Source organism: Monomorium pharaonis, chromosome 10, assembly GCF_013373865.1.
Source record: "Monomorium pharaonis isolate MP-MQ-018 chromosome 10, ASM1337386v2, whole genome shotgun sequence".
Classification (NCBI taxonomy): Eukaryota; Metazoa; Arthropoda; class Insecta; order Hymenoptera; family Formicidae; genus Monomorium; species Monomorium pharaonis.
This window is the reverse complement of record NC_050476.1, coordinates 5,337,355-5,363,775: the sequence shown is the minus strand read 5'-3', so window position 1 is coordinate 5,363,775 and position 26,421 is coordinate 5,337,355. Positions and strand designations below refer to the sequence as shown.

General features: G+C 34.9%; 1 protein-coding gene across 1 annotated transcript; it reads right to left on the bottom strand.

Annotated features, from left to right (window-relative positions):
- Positions 1-456: 456 nt before the first annotated feature.
- Positions 457-26,421, bottom strand: LOC105837757 (MAP kinase-activated protein kinase 2). Its single transcript, XM_012682814.3, has 10 exons — positions 26,285-26,421; positions 23,510-23,885; positions 19,709-20,015; positions 4,986-5,125; positions 4,443-4,507; positions 4,249-4,356; positions 3,765-3,863; positions 3,603-3,678; positions 3,228-3,438; positions 457-3,137 (listed from the first exon to the last, which is right to left on the bottom strand). The coding sequence occupies exons 2-10, from the start codon at positions 23,602-23,604 to the stop codon at positions 2,889-2,891; spliced, it is 1,350 nt and encodes a 449-aa protein (XP_012538268.1). The 5' UTR covers positions 23,605-23,885; positions 26,285-26,421; the 3' UTR covers positions 457-2,888.

Here is a 26,421-nt window from a genome sequence, read left to right as displayed (position 1 = left end):
TTATTTTAAACTTTGTTATCTCCATCAGTTATAAATACGAAAGAAATATAATATGTAGTATGATGTGTATGTAGTTATTATATAATCATATACATTATATATATAATTGCACAATAAATTACATCATTATTTAATATATATAATTTTCGGGAATATAGAATGTTCTTGTCTTGATATCTTTTTTGAATAATTTACAAATAAAAATATTAATTACAAAAACTTTGACACATACTAATATTTTATAAATAATACAAACAGTGGTCACATGACACATTCATTAGTGATAATTTTTATTTGAGAATAATTTGTAATAGTAATTATAATGTTGTGTTAATACCACATTTGACATATTAAATAATTTATAAAGCGCAAAATAATGGAATTGTTTTGTGTAATTAAAGAAATGAGTTTTCGACGAGAAAAGGAACTAATAAAAAAGAATACAGATAAAATAACTCCTGTTTTACTTATTTAATTTTTACTTATAACATCACTTTGATCATACATATTTCTATAAACGCGTTACAGTCTATGGAAATATACAGCGTCGTCACATGTTAAAAATATATGATTTCATCGCCGTGGTATACAGAGAACTATAAATTGCATAAGTAACGAAGTAATGATATGAAAGTTAGGACAATTGTTTGCAGTTATTGTCAACTTTTGTAAATACAGATGATTCAACGAATCCTTGACTTATAAAAATATCTTGCTATTGAATTCGTTGCAATGTGTTAAATTGAATTGTATATGCATTTTATTATTCATGTGATTAAAGTGAATTAACTTATCAACGTAGAACACGAGAAACTGTATATGTTCTATATAATGAAAAACTATATTATTCATACACAATATATTTCAATCTCTGAAATTTTTTGAATAATTTTTTTTATAAATTTTGTATGAATATATCTTTCATGTCTATAGGTTAATCATTTTAGACGCGCTCAGAAAATGACTGTCTTTTAAAATATTATGTTAAATTTGCAATTACATATTCTTTTTGCGATAACATTTTATATTATACATTTTAGTGATTTCTTTTTAATATTCTACAACGTAATATGATCTTGTAATATGATCTTTGTTCGACTGAAATTATATAGGCACATGGAACTCCTCTTTTTTTATTTGATTTATCGGCTATTAATAATATTGTAGAATATCGCGTTATATATATTTATACTGAAAATACATATAAACTCCATAATATTCCATTTCATCTCTATAAATATTTAACGACACTTCTACACGATCATAGACACAATACACTCAAATAATTAAGTAGAAATATATACAATTTCCATATACCTATTATTTTTTGTATTTTTAAGAATGTGGTATTGGAACTATCCCACTACTTATCTCATAGCATTCGACCGGTGATAAATAAATCTAAAATTCATAACATTCATAATCTAAATAAAAGGCAGATTTAAATCACTCAAATGTACTCAAGCATATTGTTGTAATTACTTATAAATCTTAAAAACAGTGCAAATTTAATTAAAGTAAATATAATTAAAGACATATTAAAAAAACATATTAGAGATATAATAGATATCAGAATACAAATAATTCAATTTTTAATACCTAAATTAATTACATCAGTAGTAAAAAGTGAGATAAAAAAATCTTGAACCGGTAATAATTATATATGAAACTTTAATACATATATTTAAAACAGGCAGGACGGGACAATTATGAAAGATCGTAATTATGCATTATTAATTTGATGATATAAATACAAATGTGATGCACAGATGCCTGATTATCCAAGCAGCAAATAATTCTTTTAGAAATGATACGTATATAAGCAATTGTGCCTACAACTAGTCTTAATAGTCTATGGATAAATAGTCTTTACATTATATTTATATTTACTTGGGATTATGTATAAAATAATCCCGATTGAAACAACCTTTTTTTGTCGGCGCCTATTTTAGAATATATGTATGTGTACAGAATAGTAACAATTACTACTGGCTCAACGACATAATAATTTGAATCAATTATTATATTTGAAATTGACTCATTTATTATATTTAAATCAATAATATAAGATGGCAAAAGCCAGTTGTTCTTTATCGGCTCTAAACTCGACTCAGTTGTTAAAGATGACGGATTTTTTTGAGATATAATACATCTCTCGACTTTTTCGAGGAAAAATAAGTTATGATTTCATATTCTTCCCTTTAGATAAATACAATAGCAATTTATTAAGAAAAACAATTTTCTCTTTTCTTATATCTTGTTATTAGATATAGATGTTTCAAATATAAGAAATTAAATATAATTATTAAGAATTTTCCAATAAGAAATATTATGTCAGGATTTGACAAAAGACACGTTCAGCAGTATCGTTTATTTATTGTTTCTATTTAGCGCCAGAGGGTAAAGGCTATTCTATTTAAACAATGGCAATTATTAGGTCTGGTAGAAATAGATTGAACTGACAAACATTAATGCTTGGCATTAATAATGTTTGACTTTCTATATGAATGCTTACTCAATTTCATAATTAATGACGTATATTTTTTAAAATTTTGCAATTTGACAAAAAACCGTGATATATTCAATAATTAAAAAGGCATCATTTACTTACATTTGCTGGGGTAATATATTGTCCTTGTTACATGCGTTATTGTACCGTTCTAATAAAATTGATCTCGCACCTAAATAATCAGACGCCGATAGGCGTAAATCGTGCGAACACAAAATCATGCGATCTAGGTGCCCTTCGATACTACTCTACCTCGGAATTTCTTTCGCTTCGTAAAATGCAACAGTCAGAAAACGATCCTCGTTGTGATCATGCTGTATCTGACACATTTCCGTAGAAAACAGGACCAATTTCGTCTGGCTCTGACAGTGTCCTCATCCTAGGAGGCGGGCGTGGGACTGGCGGCCGTGGGCACCGTCGCGTTATTTGCCGACTGTTTCGCGCGCCTACGTTTATTCAGCAGAGGATTGTTTGTGTGATCGAGCTGCTTTAGAGCTGCGGTGTCGTAGTCGACGCGCATCGTGGCCAGCGATCGCGTCATCTCCTCTTGCACTTCAGGCCACATCTCCTCTCCCTCGCGTAAAACGCGTCCAGTATGTAAAGGAGTAGGGGGTACTTCCATATATTTCTGTAAAAAATACATGGGTCTTAAAAAGATATGTAACGAAAAAAAATTCACACTGTAAGAACAAAATCTTATTGTAAAGTATGCACTTACGGCGATCCAATTGTTCCGCATCACGGCGTCGATCTGCAACCTTTCCGCTGGATCTATACACAGCATACCCTTAATAAGGCTCTTGGCTTCTTGGCTCACATTTGCCCATTCTGGATTAGGGAAGTCGTATTGTCCTAATCGGATCCTCTTTTTCATTCCAGGCGAAATCGCCAGTCCATGATTACTATAAAATGGTGGAAAGCCGCACAATCTAAAAATAATAAAAAAAATATCACAAATATATTATCACGTATAACTTTAATTTTAAAATTCTATTAATAGATAACAAAAACCATGAAAGAGATTAATCATTACAGAAGAAAAAGTTAATTATTAATATAAAATATTTCTTAAAAATACGAAAAAAATACTCACAATATGTACATAATTACTCCCAATGACCAAATATCACAGCTTTTGTCGTATTTTTCTGGTCCCAAAACTTCCGGGGCTAAAAATATAAAAACAATTTATTTATTAATTTTAGTTTTCAAAACTATACGACATGTATTTATATTTTAAAATGCGAAAGCTTACCAACATAATAAGGTGTATAACATGGGGTCTGTAATGTGTCTTTTAAATGTGTTTCTTTAGCAAATCCAAAGTCGGTGAGTTTCAGTATTCCAGTAATGTCTGGTAATAAATATATACTACATTAATCTTATTATTCTATGCATACTGTACATATATTAGTATTATAATAGTGAGAGATTGTGAAAATAACAACAATATATAATTTATTTATGTTGCAACATTTATATATACATATTTATTAAGTATACATCGCAGAGACTAATATCATAATATGAATGTTGCAATATATAGATAAAGATGTTGCAACTTTTATCTATATAGATAAAAATTATCGTAATTTTCACAGTTATGTCTCTTCAAATTTTGTGTATAATATATGGTTAACTCTTAAAATGTTGTGGAATAAATTTTCAAGTAGTCATGCCTCACAGAAAAACAAATTATGTGGTTTTAAGGCATATGTAATGTCATACCGTTCCCTTACCAGGTCTAGAATATAAAAGATTCTCGGGTTTTAAATCCCTGTGAGTGATGTTCATGTCGTGGAGATGCTTCACCGCGACGCAGATCTCGTACATCACTTGCGCGGCCTCTGTAAAGAAACGGTAGCACAGTAAGTTTACGTAGTTCCTAAAAATAAGAAAATTTGGCAGACTTTAAACATTGAAGCTAACGTACCCCTTTCGGTAAAAGCGCCGTCTTGCCTGTCTTGTATCCTTTGGAACAATTCTCCACCCTCCATGCTAAAATAAAAAAAAATTTAATGTAAACCTAAAGATGCAATGATACTACAGTCATTTTAAGAACACGAAAAGAAATAACTTTGCTACTGTCAGTAGCTGATTCAAGTTTTTTGATTATTGCTAAAAAATAACTATTTAAAATAAAATACATTTGTTGCAAGACACAATTTTATTAGCTACAATTAAAAGCCTACTTCAATGCAAATAGCTAAGAAAGCGGCAATTATTCCTCAATATTTTACATGCAAAAAAAATCATGCATTCGAATCACAGTTGTTTATAAGATGCTACCATGTATATTTAGTTTTAGCAGCAAATATTTTTTACTGTATCTGCTATAATTTAGTTTAATAAATTAAATTTCGGCAACAACGACATTGACTGTTCTTATCTTAAGGACATGTCTTGATTGTCATATTTATATTTTAGCTTTATTGGTTAATCCTTTCTCTGTGTTAGGTATTGTTTTCTTACGTACCATTCCATAACTACCAACAGACATTTGTTTCCGCTGTAAGTATTTTCATATACATCCTTGACTTGGACAATGTGCCTGCAATGTGATGCTCTCCAATGAAGCTCAACTTCTCTTCGCGCCTTTGCACAATCATGCAGAACCTGCAAATAGTATGTAGTTTAGCTTAACATGCTCATTGAACAGAAAACACAAGTTACACAAAAATACAAACAAGAAAAAAAGAAATTTTATTATTGAATGTAATATAAAAAAGTCAAGAAATATTATTTGTAAAAAGCAATTTTAATATATATATATATATATATATATACATATATATTTTTTTTAAGAATTAGTTACTACCACTTGGATTTTATTTTCTTTTTTTTTTTCATTAAATTAATATTTTATATAATAACTTTTTACATACCATACTTAGTGCTTTCTTTTGCCCTTTTTTAAGTATTAATTGTTAACAAAAAATAATGTTTGTACTATTAATATTCTTGACTTCGGATAATTCGAACGCGGTTGACGAGAATTGCGTTGAGTTTATCGTTTATGATTTTGATAAATGACTTGTAAATTCGAAATTATCGTTCGTATCAATATTCGCATCGTGTTTCCGTTATGTGCAGCAGATCATCATACACCTAGCAGACTTGACTCATAGCTTGTAACAGTGTTTATCACACGACGTCATCGCGAGGATTTCCTAGATAAAGATTTTTTTCGCATCCTTCTTGCGCTAATACAAACTCTGCAGTACCAGAACGCGCGTCTTATGTAACTAATGCGATAATTTTGATTAAAAATAATCATTCAACCATCATAACTTGATAAACGATGATTAATGATATTACACGAAATAAATTTGAAGTGTATTAAAATATACATTTGTACATGCAACAAAAAACTTAATGTGGTGTCGTACAAAGGCTTATCGTTTCTGTGAGAAGTTTTTAATACTCGTTGAATATAATACGTAATGAATATAATTTAATATACGGTTCATCTTTGAATCTTCCATAAAAATGCTAAAATAATAAAATGTATAAGAATATAAGTAGCGATTTATTTCACTGTTATTATTTTGTCTCTTAAATATTATATTTATTAATTTAGATGTATATTTATCAATGTATTAATAAATTATTTCGTTAAATATTATATTGTTTCAAATTAATCACATTCTAAAATCATTGAGAGTTCACAAAAAGTAATTGTTTAAACTTAGAAATTCAATGCTTTAATTAAAGAAAGACAATCTCTAAATGCTTCGAGTCGTACTTAGATTAGGTATTATTTTCGTGATTTAACGCATTGTGTATATGAAAATTAACGAAAAAACATCAATTTTTTTTTACTTATGGAGGTAAACGACACGTAAATTACTGATGGCACAATATCGATCTCAATCATACCGGTACGCCTTGCCATTCAAAATTTATCAGCAATCGAGCACGCGCCTCGTGACACAAGGCATCTTTCTCTTGAATGAATCTACTCGCATAATTGTGCCCCTTTTGAGGGGCAATCTTCTCGGACAGTTACACGAGTTATACCGCAAACGATCACCGCAGACGTTGTCTATTGTGACGCGGTGGGAAATACTAAAATAGCTGCTATTGTCGCTCGTAACGTGCACCGGAAAGAAGCCCGCATACCATCTCTAAGCTCCGGCAGAGGCGATTCATCATCCGCGATCTCCGTTGCGATCCGAGATGCTCAATGTACCGTTTAACTTATGCAACAACGTGGAAACGAACGACGAGAGCACGTTTGACAGACGTGTTTAACGTATTGTCATGTGACACACGTGCATTTTGTCACGTTAAAAGCGTGGAAAAGTAATTTTCTGTATTTCGAGCAGAAGCATCCGCTGCAACCGGACTGAAATCAAATTAACGCCACGTCATCGTATCAGAGCGCGTTTCTCGAAAGAGTTTAACGCTGCTTCTTGAAACGGTTCAAACGTGAAATGAGATTAGCGTGGTATCGTTGCGTCAAAGCCTCCTGAAAGAGTCAACTTATTTAATGATAAAGCGGAAAGGATGATTTGCGCGTGCTTTTGTAACTCGGCCGAACCGAAGGTATTCGGAGCATGTTAAACGTGAGACAGAGTCTTAAGAGAAAATCGGAGAACCGGTTTCTAAGATTTCTACCTTCCGGAATAAAGGTCGTCGGAATTAGCGATAGTAGGAGCGAACGGAAAAATACCGAGTGACAGAATAGAAAAGTTAATTAATGTAATAATTGTGTAACGCATACGTAGTTTAAGAGAAAATTAAACACGAGTACCTAAAACTTATGATAGAATTTGGTTAAAGTTATTTCAATATACGTGTAAAAGCAAAATAAATAGAAAATCATAATCAACGAACAGATTTGTATACACGATTGCCTCAAATTTGCACTTTTATAATAATCGCGCAGTCATCGCGCTGTCACCAGTCATCACGCATATCTAAAAAACATCATAAAGTCGTTTTTATAATGTATTTTAGACGTGTTAGTATAAAATATAACATCTCAAAAGTAAAGAAATCAAGCAAATAAATTACTATGAAAATAAAGAATGTGATCAAAAGCTAAATATTTTATCATTATAAACGACAGATGTGATTATTAAAAAGTCAAAGAATTTTAAACTATCCTATCCTTTACATAAAAAATAATCTAAAAAAAACCGAGGAATATTAATCGCTCGGATTTCTGAGAGAAAAAATATTTGCAATTATTGCATAATTTAACTGTAATTTATAGTCATTTTGGTGCCAACCATATACACATTTAATTATTACAATAATTCGTACAATTTATAGCTATTCGTTATTAATTAATACCACGTAAATAGTAAGCAAATGTTTAAAAAATAGTTATATTCATTATAATTGTGATTGCATTTATTGTACTGTATAAAAATGTCCATTTATTTTTTTCATAGCTGGTAGAACTGTAAACATAAAGATTATTATTATTACTAACACTGTAACACTGTAACACTAGCTGTCACAAATACCAAAACTTATCACTTTTCTCTCAGTTAGTATTAAAGACGTTTTTTTAAACATGCGGATTGTCTAGGTGATACTTATAATTAAAATAGTAATCTTTCCATGTGCCTACCTACTTATTTTCACGCGTTGGCGTTTATATCGTTATTCGTTCGTATCGGCGAAAAAGCACGTTTAAGTGTGACGAATAAGTACATGCTAAAATTAGATCGAAATTCATCGAAGCTACAAAAATGACGGGGCTATTTCCACGTGAGTGTGCGCGAAAATGAACAAACCAATTTATATATTTATTAAGGCTCTCCTAATGAAAACTCTTGGAAATTTTCGAAGGAGATTTATTTATCCAAGCTTTTCCGCCAATCCTGTCTTTGCGCGTGGGCGTGTAGAAAGAAAAATACCAAAGCGATCACGTGTCGGAAACTAATACCGGATGCCGTAACAGAGCGATGCTAATAGGATTAGCATCTCCGCGGCTTACGAGTTCTCTACCTGCCGTGCGAAATAGACGGATGGACGCGCGGGATTGTCACTCCGACGATTCTTGGCGACAGATCAAATGGTATACGCTCGTCGTTCTACGCGTCGCACTCCCCGTACGCCGGGGACCTCACACGCTTGGCTATAAAAGCCGACAACGTAATCCGATGCAGCGCGGAGGACGTCACGCTCGTGGAAACGCGCGATCGATCGCCTTCTCGGTCGAACGATTACGCGGCAACACGTCAATCGGGCGGAATTGGAAAAAGTTTTTCGTCCGTCACGGAAAAGCCAATCGTCCGGAAGCGAAGTATCGCGGTTTCAATTTCGTAACTTCCTTATCGTTATTCCTTCAACAATAATACAACAAGCGTAATAAAAATTGCACGGTAATATAGAACACTTCGAAATAAAAATTATTAATTTTATAATAAAATTCCAAGCTGTTATTACAAAACTTTGTATTGCGTAATTTTTATTATATCGTTGAGTGCGTTATTAATGTTTAATTTTTTTACATTATAAATACCACAAATAACGAAGATCGTATGCGTAATTAAAGAAAGTGATAGCCTGATGTATGCTCGGCATTTTTTTTCTTTTATAAGCGAATTAAAATTTACATAGATGTTCAGAGGAAATCTTCCCTCCCACGGGTACGACCTTGTCGTGGTGGGAGGGCTCAGTACCCCGAGGGCTTGAATGCCTATGGGGGAAGCTAACTGTACCCATTGCACTTATTAAGTTTGTTTTTTATTCCTGCAATGCTGCACTAGTGCAATAAGTAAGAATGAGAAAAAATATATTTGTCTTATTCTAACTTATTGCACCAGTGCAGCAGTGCAGGAATAAAAAAACAAACCTATTACGTCGTCGATCGTAAAATTGCGGTTCGTCGCGCCGCGTTAACGCGGTTCGGGAGTGCCGATCGATTGAATTGAAAACGAACCGTAGCCGGCTCGTCGCGTCGCGCGTTTGCTTCGGGAGTGCCGTTCAAGTAAATGGACTAAAAGGACTTTTCGCATAAATCCCATTAGAATGATTTCTTAGTTCGAGGGATACTTTCGAGGGTGGCACTTTCGAAGTCTCGATAGTATGGGATGCTCATCGAGGCGTTGCTTCTTGCGACGTTCTCGCACCAAGTGCGCTTCGCGTACGAGGTGAATTAAGCCGGATCGACGCGCCTAAACGCTGGCAAAACCGCTTGGTGCTGTCGGTTCCGAGCCAGTTGAGATACACGTTTCTAACATCGGCAAACGATTAACGGCACTAAATAGTGAGAATTCTTAATTACGATCTTAATAAGATTGTAATTTTGTATTCTTCTGCGCGATGCTTGACGTTTCGTGTTAGTTCCGTTGTGTTTTTTCGCACTCGTCGACTCAAAGTGCTGCTCCGGAGCATTCTCCGAACTGGAAATCATATCGTGGGAGTTATAAACGTGGGGTGACGCATTGGGATGTCGCGCGAAAGACTTTCTGATAATTAATTAGTCCTCGCGCGATTGTAATTTTAATAATCGCGAGTGTTTTTCGCGAGTGTCTCGTGACAAGAAAGGACAGCCTGTTCTGAGAGGAGGAGGAGGTCCAGGAATGGCATCGGGCCCCGGCAGAGCAGCCTTGGGGTGAGTATGATTATTATTTGCATAGAATTATTAATTTTCTTTCTATTCGGTTTTTCCTTGATAAATTATAAAGAAAATAACGTCACGTAAAGTTTAGACCATTTTAATTTTATAACCTTCTTTTCTTTCGAAAAATATTGATTATACGACGATTACATAAATAATTGAAAAAATAAAAAGTTTAACAAAAGTATGTAACAATTATCTCTCATCTAATATTAATAATCGCGAGCTCTGTTTTAATTTGAATTTAATTTTGAATTACTTAATAAACACAAGTACAGAGTTGCAAACCGTATATATTTTTTTCAATATTAAATGTTCTTTCTGTCGTGCTTTAATTTGGACTTTGCATTTGTTTGTTACAGAATCATCGTAGCGACGTTGCTGAATATCTCTGCCGCTGCGCATCGATCGGTGAGTGATGAATAAACTTTTAAATTTGGGGTAATAGATCTGTGACAATTAAAATTTTACTTCAAATATAATGTAGAAATGTTTGCTATAATGCAATAATAAATAATATTTAAATGTCATACTTATTTCATGGATCTATTGCCTCAAAATCTATACAATTATAGTTGTAATTTATTTTTAAAAAGTAAATGTTAAAAGTTAAGCAGCGCGCGCGAAGCGCGCGTCTGTGGTGTCTAATTTAAATAAACTTCAATATTGTTTCCCTGAAACGCGCGTGGCTTCCTTTACAATTCCTCGCGCAATAAATTATCGCGCTGCGAAAGAACGGACAGCAGGATTCTTGATCTTTCACCATGATACTGTCAGTTTCCAAGGAAAAGATGAGGAAATTTACAGAGGTGAAGGTAAGTCCAAAGAGTAGATTTTATTTTCGAGATGATATACAGACGATATTTTTCAATATAATCCTCCAGGAAAGGTTTACGTCAGTTATGTATTATAACTTTATCCGCACCCGTTGGAGGGAATCGCGATACAAAGTGCGGTGTATTTTCCTCGGTGGAGAACAATGTTTTACACGCGAGGATTTCCCTCGCGAGGTCCGACGAGAAGGCCGGGAAACGGGCGAGCGGACAGGTACAAAACGACCGAGAGGAAAACGTCGCGCTGGCAGCCGGCGATCAATCAACGGCAAGCGAATTCGTAGGAGCGGCAAGAAACTGGCTCGCGACGAAATGACCGCGGACACGCGGCCACGACGTGACGTCGACAAATATTGAATTTTTAATAGCCGCGTTAAAGCCGCGAGGCCATCGGAGGCTAGCTCGTGTACGAATCGTCACAGCGTATATACCGTCATTGCGATATACATCACGTAACTCGAAACGTAATTCCGCCGCCGTGCCGTTTACTGGATCACCATAACTGTCGTTCACAGAAACGCTAGTTAAAGTTAAATGTGGAAAAAAAAACAAGAAAGAAGGATTGTTAACAACTGGTACTGTAAGAACGGTTCTTGGAGGCGTTGTTGATAACTGATATTTATGAAAATTGTTCTAAGACCCAATTCTAAGATCTGAGTCACTAATTTGCAAAATTTACCAGAAATGCATTGTTAATCCTAGGGTATTACTGCGACTGAAGTTTCACCCAAGTGCTAATTTATAAATAGCTAACAGCGCTAGCCAGTAGCTAAGTCTACCTATCTTCCTTAGTAGATAGTTAAGACGATGTTTATTAGATCTGCACTACGGTTTTTATATCCTGTAATTCGAAGCTTGCCTGTAAACATTCGCCCACAGTAGCGTTAATGTAACTTTTTCTGTTCATATTTTTTTTTTATTTACATTGTATTTTGCGAGTAAATATTTTAACACGGATAGAGAAGTATTTATGAAAAACTACCGTTTCAGCAATTTTAAATAAATCTTGTAAAATTTTTCATTAAACTGATTGGAAATAAAAACTTAATAAATTGAAATAACATTTTATAAAATTATTAAGAATTTAAATTAATTTAGTTAGTGTTAGTACAATTATTCTATTTACTAATTGCAACTAATAAAGTAAACATGAAAAAGTGTTTTAAAAAATGTTTAATTATTACCTACATAGGTAATTTTTCACCTAACGTAGAGACAATTAGAGTTAAATTCTACATATGTGTTGCTATCAAAACGCCTTAACGGGGCAATTTCGACTTTATAGCTTCTTGAATATGGAAGTATTGTAATTAGGAACGCAGTGATACGCGAAAACATCCTGCGGGATGCTTTGTCATTATTCTTGGCGAAGTTAAACGGTGACGGTATTACTCTGCAATATTATGTAATTCGCGCGCATCGATCGTCGTAATAACTAGAATAGGGTAAATAGTCTCAGTGATAAGATTGATTTCAATCAACGCTGAACGCGTCGAAGATGTTTCAACGCGCGTATTATTTCAATGAAGAAGCGCCTGTGTGTTGGTTGGACGCACTCGTTAGATAAACTGTTAGTCATTCATACGTGATGTAACAGCCTCCTGCGATTTCAAGCGGTGATTCCGCCAGACCGGGCTGGGTTTCTCCAAATTGTATCAAAAAATCAATCGATCACATTTATCACGGCACTTTTATCAAAATTTATATGGACAAGAGAGGGCAAATCATTTTTCAAAGATTTCTTTTAAGAGAGAGTCGCGAAGATAATCTTTTATCTGCAAAATATCTGAATACGTGAATGAAATTGAATTAAACAGTTGTAAATAGTTTGTAATCTGCGACTGCTTTAAATGATTCCGATTAATGCCATAAAAGTGTAGCTACTACAAGAACGGTTATAACTGGATAATAACCGGTTATGTAATATTAATTATCAACACTTTCATTCCTAGAATATTAGTCAACAGGAACGCGAAAGAACGATTTTAGATCAATTATATAATAAGATAGAAACTATTACCTGAATAAAAAATAATAAAATAAAAATGAGAAAATAAATACCTATCGTTTGCGATTTTAAATCTTTCCTATCTCGCGCAAAAAAATATTAATTAAACTGTTTATTGAATTTGCGTAAAATAAAACATATTTTAGGTCACAGATAAGTTTTCCCCTTCCTGTATTTATTCGCTAAAAATTATCAACTAATTCTCATCGTACACATACAATCAATTCGACGCTGCTATTATTCAAGAGCAGTGCGGAAATTTCATCAAGAAATCTGTATATGCGATTACGAAGAATGTATCCTAATTCTTAAATATATTTTGATAATTTAAAGATCTCCGCCCATATTCTCAACTCATCTTTATCGATAAACGCGTACATTTAGTTCTGAGATTCTATACTGAACCACGTATTTAAAACTGCATTTGTAATGCTAATAGCTCACATTCTCAACTCATTTATGTATTGTGCTTTAGCACATTACGTGAGTTACTTCAAAATACGCAACCTCGTAATACAAAGCGTGCACTTTATCACCGACGTTATCGGAAAATGAGACGAGCTAAGCTGTTCAGACAATAAATTTAAGGCGGATTTCTCCCCGCCGCGCCGTCGTCGCTAAATTTTGATGTACGCAGCGATAACGTAGCGCTCGTCGTCGTCGGCTAAACTTTTAAGATACGTACGAGAAGAGGAAAACAAAGAGAAAAAAAGATCTGCTCGTATCTCTCACGCTCGACCTGTCAATATTCATTAGCTTCGACACGTACGGAGAATTGATACGGCGACTTGTAACTCTAGCGCGCTGCTTTTAACGATCGCGTCACTTTTGACCTCCGACGATAGACGACCATCGGAATCCCTCCCTCCGGATAGCGTTCTTCGATGCCATTGACCATTTTCGCGCCGGAAAGGATGAGATCATCGGGGAATATATGTATATATATATATATATATATAAATAGAGAGAGAGGGAGAGAGAGAGAGCGCTGCGACGGAGTGCAACTTTTGCTTTTCTTCTCCCGCGGATTGCTTCGTCAATTCGCGCACGTTGCATTAAACGCAGTCTTCTCGCGGGGGAGAGCCGCGCACAAAGGTTTTACGACACGCCGCTGGAAAAACGCGCGAGAAGTCAACAATCGCGAGCCTGAACGCTGACGACACACGCGAACGACACGTGCAATGACAGAGAATGAAATAAAAAAAAAGAGAGAAGGATGGAGAGAGAGAGAGAGAAAGAGACAGAGAAATATGGAAAAAAAGAAACGATCGCGATATATCGAGAGCGAATGACACGCAAGTGATTTTTCGCAATTTTATCTCGTATCGAAGACACGTGCGCAGACGATATTTTTAGTGACCGCGTAAGAGTTTAAATGTTCATTCGATGAAGGAATTATCGTCATCGAGATGCCGATGTCTCTCGTGGAAATAGGAAGACGCTTTCCACGAACGCGAGAGGTATTTACAGTCGCCGGGAGAGTTTACTGAAAAACTGCAGCGTCCCTGCCGCAAAAAAATCGCAATCTTCGCGGTAATTCCTAGGCACCGCGAACGCACTGCGCGCGCGCGAGAGAGAGAGAGAGAGAGAGAGAGACATCCGTGATTATTTTTCCAACGAATCCGAGAAGTCGCGGCACGATGCCTTTCCCGTGGCGAGAGCGAAGTTTTTACGCGGGCGGATGCGAGAAGACAAAGTGTTCATGTTTCATACCAACCTTTAGATTTAGACTCTCTCTCTTTCTCTTTCTCTTTCTCTTTCTCTCTCTCTCTCTCTCTCTCTCTCTCTCTCTCTCTCTCTCTCTCTCTCTCTCTCTCTCTCTCTCTCTCTCTCTCTCTCTCTCTCTCTCTCTCTCTCTCTCTCTCTCTCGGAAAAAAAAACAACTTTTATTCGAACTTTACGTAAAAAGAACCAAGCGCCTCAAATCTAAAAAAGAAAGCAAACTTCCGAAGTTCTGCTGCGGGAAAAAGCAGATTTGCTTTACGTGTTATAAAAAAATTCTTAAACTTGGTTTTTTTAAGTACAGATACAAATTGCCGATTTGAAGATTGATAAGTCGATTAACACGTTGACTGCTATAGATGAAATTTTAAACACTTGAAACATAAAAAAAATAAATGCCACTTAATGTAATATTTGAAATAGCAGAAAAATGTTTTGATCACATCAACAAGAAATATATACTAAACATGATCGTGTTAATCAGAATTTCTGATTATATCAATATTTTACAGCGGAAATGTTTGATAGGTTTAGCAATAAGTATCTAATTTGCATCTTCCTGTTTAAATTCATGATTTCCAGTTTATGCAACCCAATTTTTTCTCTGTGCAGCTAATAAATAAGAATGTAATGTAAGAAATGCGCAAATCAGCACTCTACTCATGAGGTAAATTCTTCATTCAAAAATGTAAAGAATTCCCTCGAAATTTCCAGGGATTTTATTCAACATTCCAGGTAAAATTAGAGAATTTTTAAAATGCAGTTTCGAAATAAATTTATCTTATCATATCTTTCAACCTTTTAATATTTCCCTTAATCACACAACTACAACGAAAAACCACTTAAATCTTTAATATTAAATTTGAGAAAACACTAAAAAGCAAGTCATATGAACTAAATATAACATATAACAATCTGTCCGCATTACACGGATCTAGATCGCAATGATTGAACACGCAACACTAATTAAGAAAATGTATTATCTCTTCCACTAATTTTTTAAATAAAATCTTTTAAAAGTTACACAAAATGTACATAGATGTGTATGTCACATTTATTGCTAATTGATTTCGCAATATCAAGAAAATCAAAGATAAAAAAGTCAAATCTTTTTTCAAAAAATAGCGTTTTCCTGAATATCAATAAAATCTAATAAAAATCCATGTGTGATTTTCTAAGATAAAAAGCAATTCCTTAAAAATATCAAGCTTTCCCGGTTTTCTCTAATAAACACTCTAATAAAAAAAAATATCTTTTTTTATATTGTATAATATTTTGTCATATATTTATGATATAAAATCATATTATGATGAACATATATAAAACGTTGCTAAGCAGACAACGCTAATATTTATCTATATCAATCCAAAAAGACTAGAGGGAAATTACGCACAGTGGCGATCATGCAAACGATCACGTGACACTCGTAATCGGTCATCAACGTTCTATATGTCGTATCGCGATCGACATTCCACGTTAAACTGCCGTCAAATAATTTTTCGCAACTGATCTCACAGACATCGCGTGATCTCGCCATTATAGGAAACGCAACTTTCGCAAATAGCCCCACGTCGATTCAAAAGACGCATAATGCTCGCTGAAGCACAACGAACTGTAATAAAGACTGCAATTTGGAAAATTATACGAAGAAAGTATACACACACACACACACACACACAATTTTCGCCAAGGAACACTCAAGTACTCGATTGCGAACGCGGCTGAAGAATGCAATCTTGATTTGTGAGTATAAATTTCGATAATATAATTTCAGCACGTAACATGCGTTGCTACAAAATACGCAATCTTGTAATGTAAAACTTCATCGCACCGAGCGTTATCAGAAAATGGGATGAGACCGTTTAGATAATAACGGTGTAAATGAGATATCGACTGGCGTCATGTTAATATGAATGTTCCCCAAACAAGCCAATTTGCTCTAGTAATTACAGTTATTTATCAGATTTCATTGTCTCCGTCAACCGCGTAGACGAAATAATGCCTATAAAACCGACGAGAATACAAAGTAATCTTATCTACTCCGTGCGAATGAACGCGCGCCTTCAACTGAAATACATCACATAACTCATAACTCATAGTTGAAGCTTCTCTTACAATTACAATCTGCGGAGATACGGTCTAGCAATATTGAGTAATTTCATTGGGAACCGATAATGAGATTTTCAGACTTTCTCTGACCCTATAGTACTATTGTAAATAATTTTCCATCCAGAATTTCCATCCAGCTAATTCAAATATTTGCTATTAAATGGCAACGCTAGCTAAGAATTTATAATTTCACATATTCTCTCTTTACTACACTGAAAAAAAAAATATCCAATAAAATACACCGAGAGAAAAATGTCGAAGTTTTGAGAATCAAATATTTCTAATAACGTCTTCTTCGATATTTTATTTGTTATAAAAAAATTTATTTGTAAAAACGAAATATATATTTCTAGAAAATGCATCTCATTTTTCTTATTAATTGACTTATTTCTTAAGAATAAAAGTTTTGGAGTAAAATATACAATATTTTCCATAAAAAAATTTTAATTATTTTTCTCTAATAAATAGTTTATTTAAATAAAGCGAATTAAATGTTTTTTCTAGTAAATAAATTATTTATTTTTACGCACACTGGATGTTATCTCTTTAAATAAGGTATACTTTACAGAAATATATTTCAGAAGTATATGTCAAAGAATATTTTACCGAAATGTATATTTTGTTTTTAAATATCAAAGAAAACGTCACAAGAAATACTTAATTCTCAATACTTCGACAATTTTCTCTCAGTGTATGTAGTTGCAGGCTGCCAACTACAGATATACTCAATACAATAATATATGCTATTGCAGTATCAACATTGTATTTGCATTAACAGTAAATATTATATTAAGTATTTTATGTAGTTGGCAACCCGCAATTACATATGTTATTGGCTATATTACTTTTTTGTCTGTGTAGAAGAGATAATGGTATTATTTACATATGCCAACGATATTCCTCTAATAAATTATTTCATAATATGTCGATACAAAAATGCAAAAAACCTATTTTAACAATTTTAAATAAATCTTCCGATAAGTTTACTGTGACAGAGAAGAATCTGTTAGAATATAATTTTAAGTAAAATAAATCGATATATTATTATTATTATACGTCAAATAATAATACTAATATATCAACCTGCTCTGGTTCTAGACGAAATTCATGGACAAAAATCATTTACTAGTTGAATACTTATTAGTAAAAAGGCAGAGATTACTTCTTTTATCTCCCAACTCTCAACCTCTATATCTTTTTTCCATACATCCCATTATCGACTAGATTCGGAAAGAGCAGCTTTTTTTTATTTCTAAATACCAATTGCGTAATAATTTTGACTTAATAATTTTAATTAAAACTCAAACAACGATTTAAAATAATTTAAATCAGGAAAGCCTGTAATAAAATCTCCTGGATTTAATAGAGAGATTACAATAACATTTAATTCAATTGTTCAACATTAAAATTAAAGTATTCTACATTAAAATAATGATAGTTTGATTATTCTATCATCTTACAACTCATAAAGTAGACATAAAAAAGTATATAAAAAATGTGTAATTACGTAAATAAATTTTCACTTAAAATAGTATTAACACCAGAAAAATATAAGTGGAACTCTACTCTCTAACTTGGAATCAGTGATATGATTGCACTGTTTCTTTCAGTGATGATATATACACTAATTTCGATCAGTGAGAGTACTCTCCACCTCCTCTTAACTGGAATCTAAATTCTTGAAAGTTGACAATCAACATATTCATTGAAAATTATATATAGTTACAAGTATAGCACTGTAAATCAATGAACAAACCACCGATCTCGATTCGGAGAGTAGAATTAATGTCCATTCGTACCAAGATAGCTCATCTTCGATCTCGATTTCTAGTTTAACGAATTAGAAAAAGATAAAGGGTTAGTTAAACCGAGATCAAAGTTAGTTCTCCTGATGGAAACGGACACAAATCTTGTCTTTCGTGATCGGAATTGAAGCTGCCGTTTGGCAGACGAAAACATGTACGTACTTCAATGTGCGACGTCAACTCGCTCGGGGAAACCGTTCTCGCGAGATTGACCGAATTTTTTTGCAGGTCAGTCGGTGGCGAAATAAGCGCGGCAGGGCCACCTTCGAGGGGAAAGATATACGCTCCCCGGGGGCTCCGACATCGTCGAATGAGGAAATCACCGGGGTATAAATAGAGGATGACTCGCGGTCTGAACACGCCGATGCGATCCGAACGGGTATCGATACGCGACGTATCTTCAAAGAGGTGTCAACGCGACAGGTTAACACCTTCAGATGCGCGGCTGTGCGACGACAGTGCGTCGCACTCGCGCCTTAAAAATAACCGAGGATGCGTAAGACGCATCGCAATCGATCAAAAAAAGTCGACGCATTGATCTCCTCGCCTTTCGATAAGAAATCTCGATCCCTATGCGTTTCGACCGTTTGTTATCTTCGAGACATACGACTTTCCACTTGCTTCCAAAATATAGAGTCAAGTAGTTCAAATAGGCTTATCTATAATAGCCGATAGATTTTGAACCAGAAACATTTTTTATTTTAGAATCTTATATTCCTCGTTTCTTTTTATTTTCACTAATACAGATTAACTTCGATCTCCGCTCGGTCTTTATCTTTTTCCAGTTCTAAGAATTACACAAGATTCTAAAATCAAGACAGTTTCCTGAAAGTTATTGTGGTTCTACAGTGAAAACAATAGTTTGATTGTATTAACAAGAGATATATGCTAAATGAGTTTGAAAGCAGAATTTCTGATTATTGTAATGGAGCTTGAGATTTTATAACTAGAACATTTGATAGACTTCACTGTTAATTCCTATAAAATTTCTGATTCGTCTGTTTTTGAATAGATATACCGGTTAAATCTACCAAATTTCCAATTAATGCAACAAGACTTTTTTGTGTAAGAACTGAATGTATGTTGAATTCGAAGAATAAAATTGTAAAGCTGCGAATTCGCTTAAAGCAGGTGACTCACTTTAAGGGCGTATTTCTGCCTCGTGTTCTTGTCGTAGCACTGCACGACCTTCCCGTTGATTCCGAGGCCCAGGACATGGTTACTGATCTCGTAGTCGTCCGTGATCGGCGTGACCTTCGGCGACAGTCGACTGTTCAGCGGATGCTCCATCGTCTTTCTCCTGGCGTTCGCGACTTCCGCTACTTTCTGTTCCGGTAACTGATCGTAGTCCTGTCTGATCACCTGCGTCACGACCACCTGCGGTGCCGAGCGCTTGCGTTTGCTCTCGTTCTTGTCGTTCTCCTCGAGAACAGCCCTCTTGGACTTTCTGCAAACGCGAGAAACGCACCCGTCATTTTCTAACTCGTGGTGTGCGAGGAACAGCCGCACGAAGGTCGCGCGCATAAGGCGTGCGGAAAAATACGATGTTCCAGATTACACGTTGATAACGCAAACCTCAGGCCGATAACGATTCGTTGTATCGAGCGTGTGAAATACTGTCCGTGCGCGCCGTCGAATTATCGTGCAGTCCATACACCGAGAGAAAAGTATTTAATATTGTCTGGCAATAATTAAATGTTAAAATAATTATAATTAAAAGCTCCATTACTGCTATAATGTTAGTAATATTAACATACAATGTATTACGTTAACAAAAATATAAAGTTGAACTTATCAATAAATTTTATAATAATTTTCCGTGACTCCCTCCCTCCACACACATACAAACAACTGTATTTAAATTGTTAATTGCAACCACATTCCTTGTTAGCGAACCATACTATATGTTATTATTATGAACTCTCCATAGAACAATCAGATTATTGTTTAATTAAAACTAAGTCACTAGTAAATAGTTGTATTTTTCAGAGCTTTTGGACTTTAAACAATCTAAAAAAATTCTAGTATATTATTTTTAATGTTTGAAAATATGGTTGTACAATTATATGACTCCGAAACGTTTTCAACTTTTTTGTATATGTCCAAATTTGAGACAGAATCGACAAAGTTATTTGGAGTGCTCAAATCGATGTGCAGAGAGAGCTAATTATAGCAATAATTATAAAATTGAAACTCTCACCATAATTATCTCTTATGTAAAAAAATGACATCCAACACGAGTATATCTGATCATTTCTTTTATTATAAAATTGAAGTAAACTATTTAAAAAGCCTATTTAAAACGGTTTAAAAAAATTCATGAACATATTTTTAAGTTTCAGGAACAAATATTAATACTTTATTTTGAAAAAAAAAAATAAAATTACCTAAAAATATTCAAGAAACTTTCAAGTTAAATCGGACATACGTATATTGTAAAGATTATTTTAATACTCAGATATATATATGTATAGTCGCAAATATCAAATACTTTCTCTCAGTGTATTGGCTTGTATTATTACACATTGCGTTACAACGGCTTACAATGTGGCTCAGCCCACATTTGATCCTTCCTCTAAGGAAATCCGTTCGCGTCAACGAGATAAAGCTAGAGGCTGACAGAGAACAAAAATTTTTACGACGGGAGGAGAACCGCGGACACAACGTCGAAAAAATTCGTGAAAATTAATTGTAAATAATATTCGCTAAATCACTATGTCAGCCAGGTGCCGTCTAAATGGATACTGTTTGCGTAACCGTCCTCGAAGAATGTGCAAGATTCATGTTATTTCGCACTCACACATACGTGTGCTCTACCCACACGGTCCTTTACTTATACGGCGCGTGCTTCTCTCGTTCACGGTGCAACCTGAACACCACGATTTTTTCCAGTTGCAATCGGGAGAATTGCGTGCGTGCGTATCTGTCTGACGTGAGAATTGCATTTGCATAATACACAGACATGTCGCAGCTGCCACTATTTTCATCCATATATATATAGATATATGTAAAAGGCAATGCTAGCTCAACGAGCGTAAAATAAACGAGCGTAAAAGAAAATAGTTCAATAGTTAAAAGTAAAAGAATTATTAGCGATATCTGAACAGCACACCGAAAATTAACACAACTGGCCAACATAAAAAAGTATTTGCTACAGGAAACAGATTATAAGAAAGTGTAACAGGCCTAAGAAGCTGCTTTGTGAAAGTACAGCTACGAGTCACACAGATTATTAAAAGGCACGTTGGCCGTTAATCGCCATGAACTGATAATGTTAAATTACTATCGCGTTAGTAACCATCGCTTATCGCCGAAAAGAGCGGGTGACGTAAGTTATTGCGCGAAACAAATCCGCATAATAAGATAGAAAGCGCCACAGCGATCGAGGAGCTCGTTAACTCTCACCAAGACGACAATTCAGGCCGTCGTAAACGGTATTGAAATACTTGTACGGATAAATACTCTGTCCTGGGGAGAGTTAATTAAACTACCATTGTGTTGCTTGAGCATTCAAGAATTACGTACAGCGGTTACGGAGAGTCAGTGTTAGCCGTCTCGATCAGCCTTCGATAAATTGAATCAAATCAGAATGATTTATTAGATTAGAATTGCAAATATAAAAAATGTGACCGATGTTTACAGACCATTTTATATATTCAATATTAGAATTCTCAACTTCCGATTATTCCGAGCGGAAAACTAGTGGCAAGAAAAATTTTACTTTTCCTTTTTATAAAGTCCTATGCCAATGATAAAAATCAGCATTCTGCGAAAGAAACTAGCAAAAATCGCTTCTGTAATTTAAGTTTTACTTAAAATAAAGTCTGTAATATATAGATCACGAATTAACGTAGCAAATAATTTATTGTTATAAGAGTATGTTGAATACATTATATATAAATGTAAAACAGATCTGTATAGATAAAAAAGTTTAATTCTGTTACTATTGTGTTTTTCATTAAAGTAAAAATAAATATAAAATTTAGCATTTATATCTCAAAAATTTTGTTAAAAAATATATATTTTATAAATTAATTAGAATTGAAGACTTTTATTATTATAAACTGTCACTGTTAATAATTGGTTACTATTACTTTCATTTTTCTTTAAACTTGAAATGCCGAAGTAATCATGGTATTTAGTATGATTACCTACTAATAAAACTACTATTATTATCTACTAATTAAAACAAAAATATCTTTTAATATTACATACATATATTTTAGTGTAATATATTAGTTTTATAGTTTTTGCCAATCTATTTCATTGAAATAAAACCCGGGACAAAAGGAACCGTTTATCACTTTTTCCACTCGTTGAATTTTTTTAGTCAACCCTTAGTTAGTGGACAGCAGAGTCAATCAGCGCAGCGTTAGATCAACCGCGACCTGTTCTCATTGTCGCGTCCGAAAAGAATCGCACAGTTATCACGAGATGCAACAGCATCGTCGATAGAGAGGGAGGGTTGCACCAACGATTTTAGATAATTAAACACCGACCGACTGAATTTCCTTTAGACTGACTTTCAGATAAAATAAAACAATCCCATTAGCTCGATCGAAAAAAAAAATTCTTAAAAGCTCAAGTTCCAGTTCCGGATATGTCCTTCTGAATCCGAATCTTTCATTCGAAATATTCGATATTATACGATATAAATCGAAATCTTTTGATTTGAGAAATATACATGTTGAAAATTTTTACGTGACAGTGTAAGAGGGAAATGTCTTTCCGCTTTAAAATGCAAGTAAAGCGGGAAAATTGAATAAATTGTTGATTATAGTCATTCAATGTTGGTGCAACTGACCCTGTTCCGATCCTCGCACTACAGGAGGACGTGTGATGTAAATCTTTCGAATTTCATTCTCTCTCTCTCTCTCTCTCTCTCTCTCTCTCTCTCTCTCTCTCTCTCTCTCGCATGTAGGAAATAAAGATAAAAGAGACCTCCAGAATCTCCACTTAGTAGCCGACTTCGGCATCGATGTGGCTCTCGAGTTTCGCGCGGCTAAGTCCCGATTTCGTCGGGGAGACAAAAGCATCACCGCCCGCCCCACGTCGATAAAAGCAGCCGGGGTAGCAGCCTCCCAGAGGACGACCTCCCAGGTGCAACGACGAGAGTTCAGGGTAGTTTACCACACGGCGTGCGGTGTCGTTACGAGAGGTCCGCCCACCGAGATTTATCCCGCGCGTGCCACGCAGAGGAAAGAGGATAAGTTTTAGTCCGCCCACTCTCGTATTGCCTTCGTTTTTGCGGTTAGCTCTTTTTTTTTTGTTTAAATCAAAGCCAAAGGGGGATAATCGGGCCTGCCTGGGCTGAAAACTGAAGATAAAGAGAGCAAATAATAAAATTAGATCTTTCGCACCCCCGTGTACACGTAAGTTCGGCACAAAAGCGTCGTGAATCGGACTTTTTTCCCGGAAGCTAACAAATATTCCACACCAATGATCGTAAAGTCGGGTATACCGCTGTGCTACTTCCGGCGAGCGTTCCGCTGCGCCTTCGGCGGAAACGGGCGTTCGCCGGATTTGTCAAGGTCTCGAGTTCCAACGTTTCTCCCTCGGTTTGGAAAAGTCCGCGATAATTATTTCGATCAAATACACGTTTTCCTCAAAATAATTAAAGTTCAAAATTAAAACTGACATAAAAAAAAATTATATAAATTAATAACTTAAAAAGAAATTAAAAATTAAAAAAGAAATAAAAATATAGAGGGCCGAGGGTTTTCTTTGCTGTCGGAGGTTCCGCGTTAAAGTGTCATTTCGCTCTTCGCCCGGAAAATCTCGAGAAGCCTTTCACCCTCGAATTACGCGCGTAATTCGAGGAAGACAGAAAGTGACGACTTCATCGCGCGCGTCTCTCCCATTCACACAATTCCCGCGCGATAAATCCGCGTCGTTGTGCCAATGAACGTGTCATAAAGATATGCAATGGTGTGCGAAGTGCGAAGCGCGAGGGCAATGCATTTACACATAATCGCCACATCAACAATCACTTAATCAATGCTCTCTCGAGACCCTTTCGAATCGATACAAGTTCAATCTCGCCTGGATTTTAACCCGGGCCTTCATAAATATGCACGTGCTCGCATTCTACATGCTTTTGCTACACGAGCGTTTTCCTCGTACGTCTCCCTCTCTTTCTCGAGCGGAAAAAGCTGTGAATGGAAAGAGAAACGCAGGAGGAGATAAACCTGAAAGGAACGCGCAACGTATTAACCAACAACGAGATCAGCTGAACTACGGTTGGCTAAAAAGCGAGGGACAAGCTTTATCGATCAAAGGGCTCGAAACTGGTGCAAGGACAAAGAACGAAAACACACACACATGCACACTCTCTTTCTCTCTCTCTCTCTCTCTCTCTCTTTCTCTGTCTCTCGTCGAAATTTTGTTTGCCCGACACGAAAATCGTGCAGACAGATGTGACGATGACAGTGACGTTTGAGAGTCAATGCGGGAATGAAGCCAAAAGCCGCGTGCTCTTATAGCAATCGCAGAAGCGAATTAAATCATGAAATAATTAACGTGACGTAACAATAAAGTTCCAAAGCGTGCAGTAAAGCCGCGGAGTAACGTTAGCTCCATGTTAGAGTTTCCCATGCTCCGATAATGTTCATCTATTCTACTTGTCCTACCGAATCTTCGCACAAACGTTTAAACATTTTATTACGCGAAATCGTCACTCCTCTCTGCTGCAAGCATTTAGAATGTGAATATACATTTTTTTATGAAATTCAACTTTATAAGAAATATAAAACCAAGCGTTTTCAAACCTCCACGTTGAATAAAAATATGTTCTTTTATTCTTTCGGATTAAATAACCATAATAAAGACTCGATAATAAAGACTTAATGAGTATGTCTTTTTGTGTTTTTAGAAATAATCATTAATATACTCTTGTGTATTTTCAATATTAAATATTTTTTAATAAAAAATTCACTTGTGCAAATAAAGAAAGAATAAAAATTTCTAAAATTGAATTAAAAGATATGAGCATATTTTTTATTCTTTCAAATAAAATTAATACTTTTTAAGAAAAATTCAGTGATAAAAAGATAACGATGAATTTTTCTTCTATCAAAGCAAACACTTAAAGAAATATATATATCTTTAATAAGAACATTTATAAATCCTATTAATATACTTGTTTCATATTTTCAATATTAAATAAACATTGTTTAAAAAATTCAGTGATAAAAATATTAACCACAATAAAGATAATTTGTTCTTTTAGAACAAATATTTTTATTATATTTTAAATACATTTTCAAAGAATCTTGTTTTTTAATATATTTACATTTAATATTCTCAAAAAGTATATAATACTTTCAATACACAAATTCGCAAGTGAATTGTGAACAAAGAATAAAAATAAAAAGAAAATCGCGTCTCTAAAGTTCTTTCTACTGTCTCACGTCTTACGAGAGGATTTAGTCAGAATGGTGGGTTTTGAAAACAGATGATTCATTCAAGCACCGTATCACCGTATAACGTCTCGAATCGCGCGCTCGAAGTCACTCTCTCCTCGCACTTAAAATTACAAATAAATGCAACAGCGGAAACAAACGATACACAGTCACAAAAAGAGACTAAATACGACACGAATACGCTGTACTATACGCGTGGATCGAGGAGGGTACTCGTCGAGCGCGAGAAATCGAGATCGGTCCGAGCTGTCAAAACAACATGGAGTCAAGGAACGAAAGATTGTGATTTACATACCCGACGACGTGTGCGCGGCCCTCTCGTCGCGGCACAAAATTTCCCGGAATCGTCGCGGTTATGAATCGCGCGCTGACCGGACCGCCCTCGCCGGCATCGTTCACGCGCCAAGACTGGTCGCGACTCGCGAAGCGGAG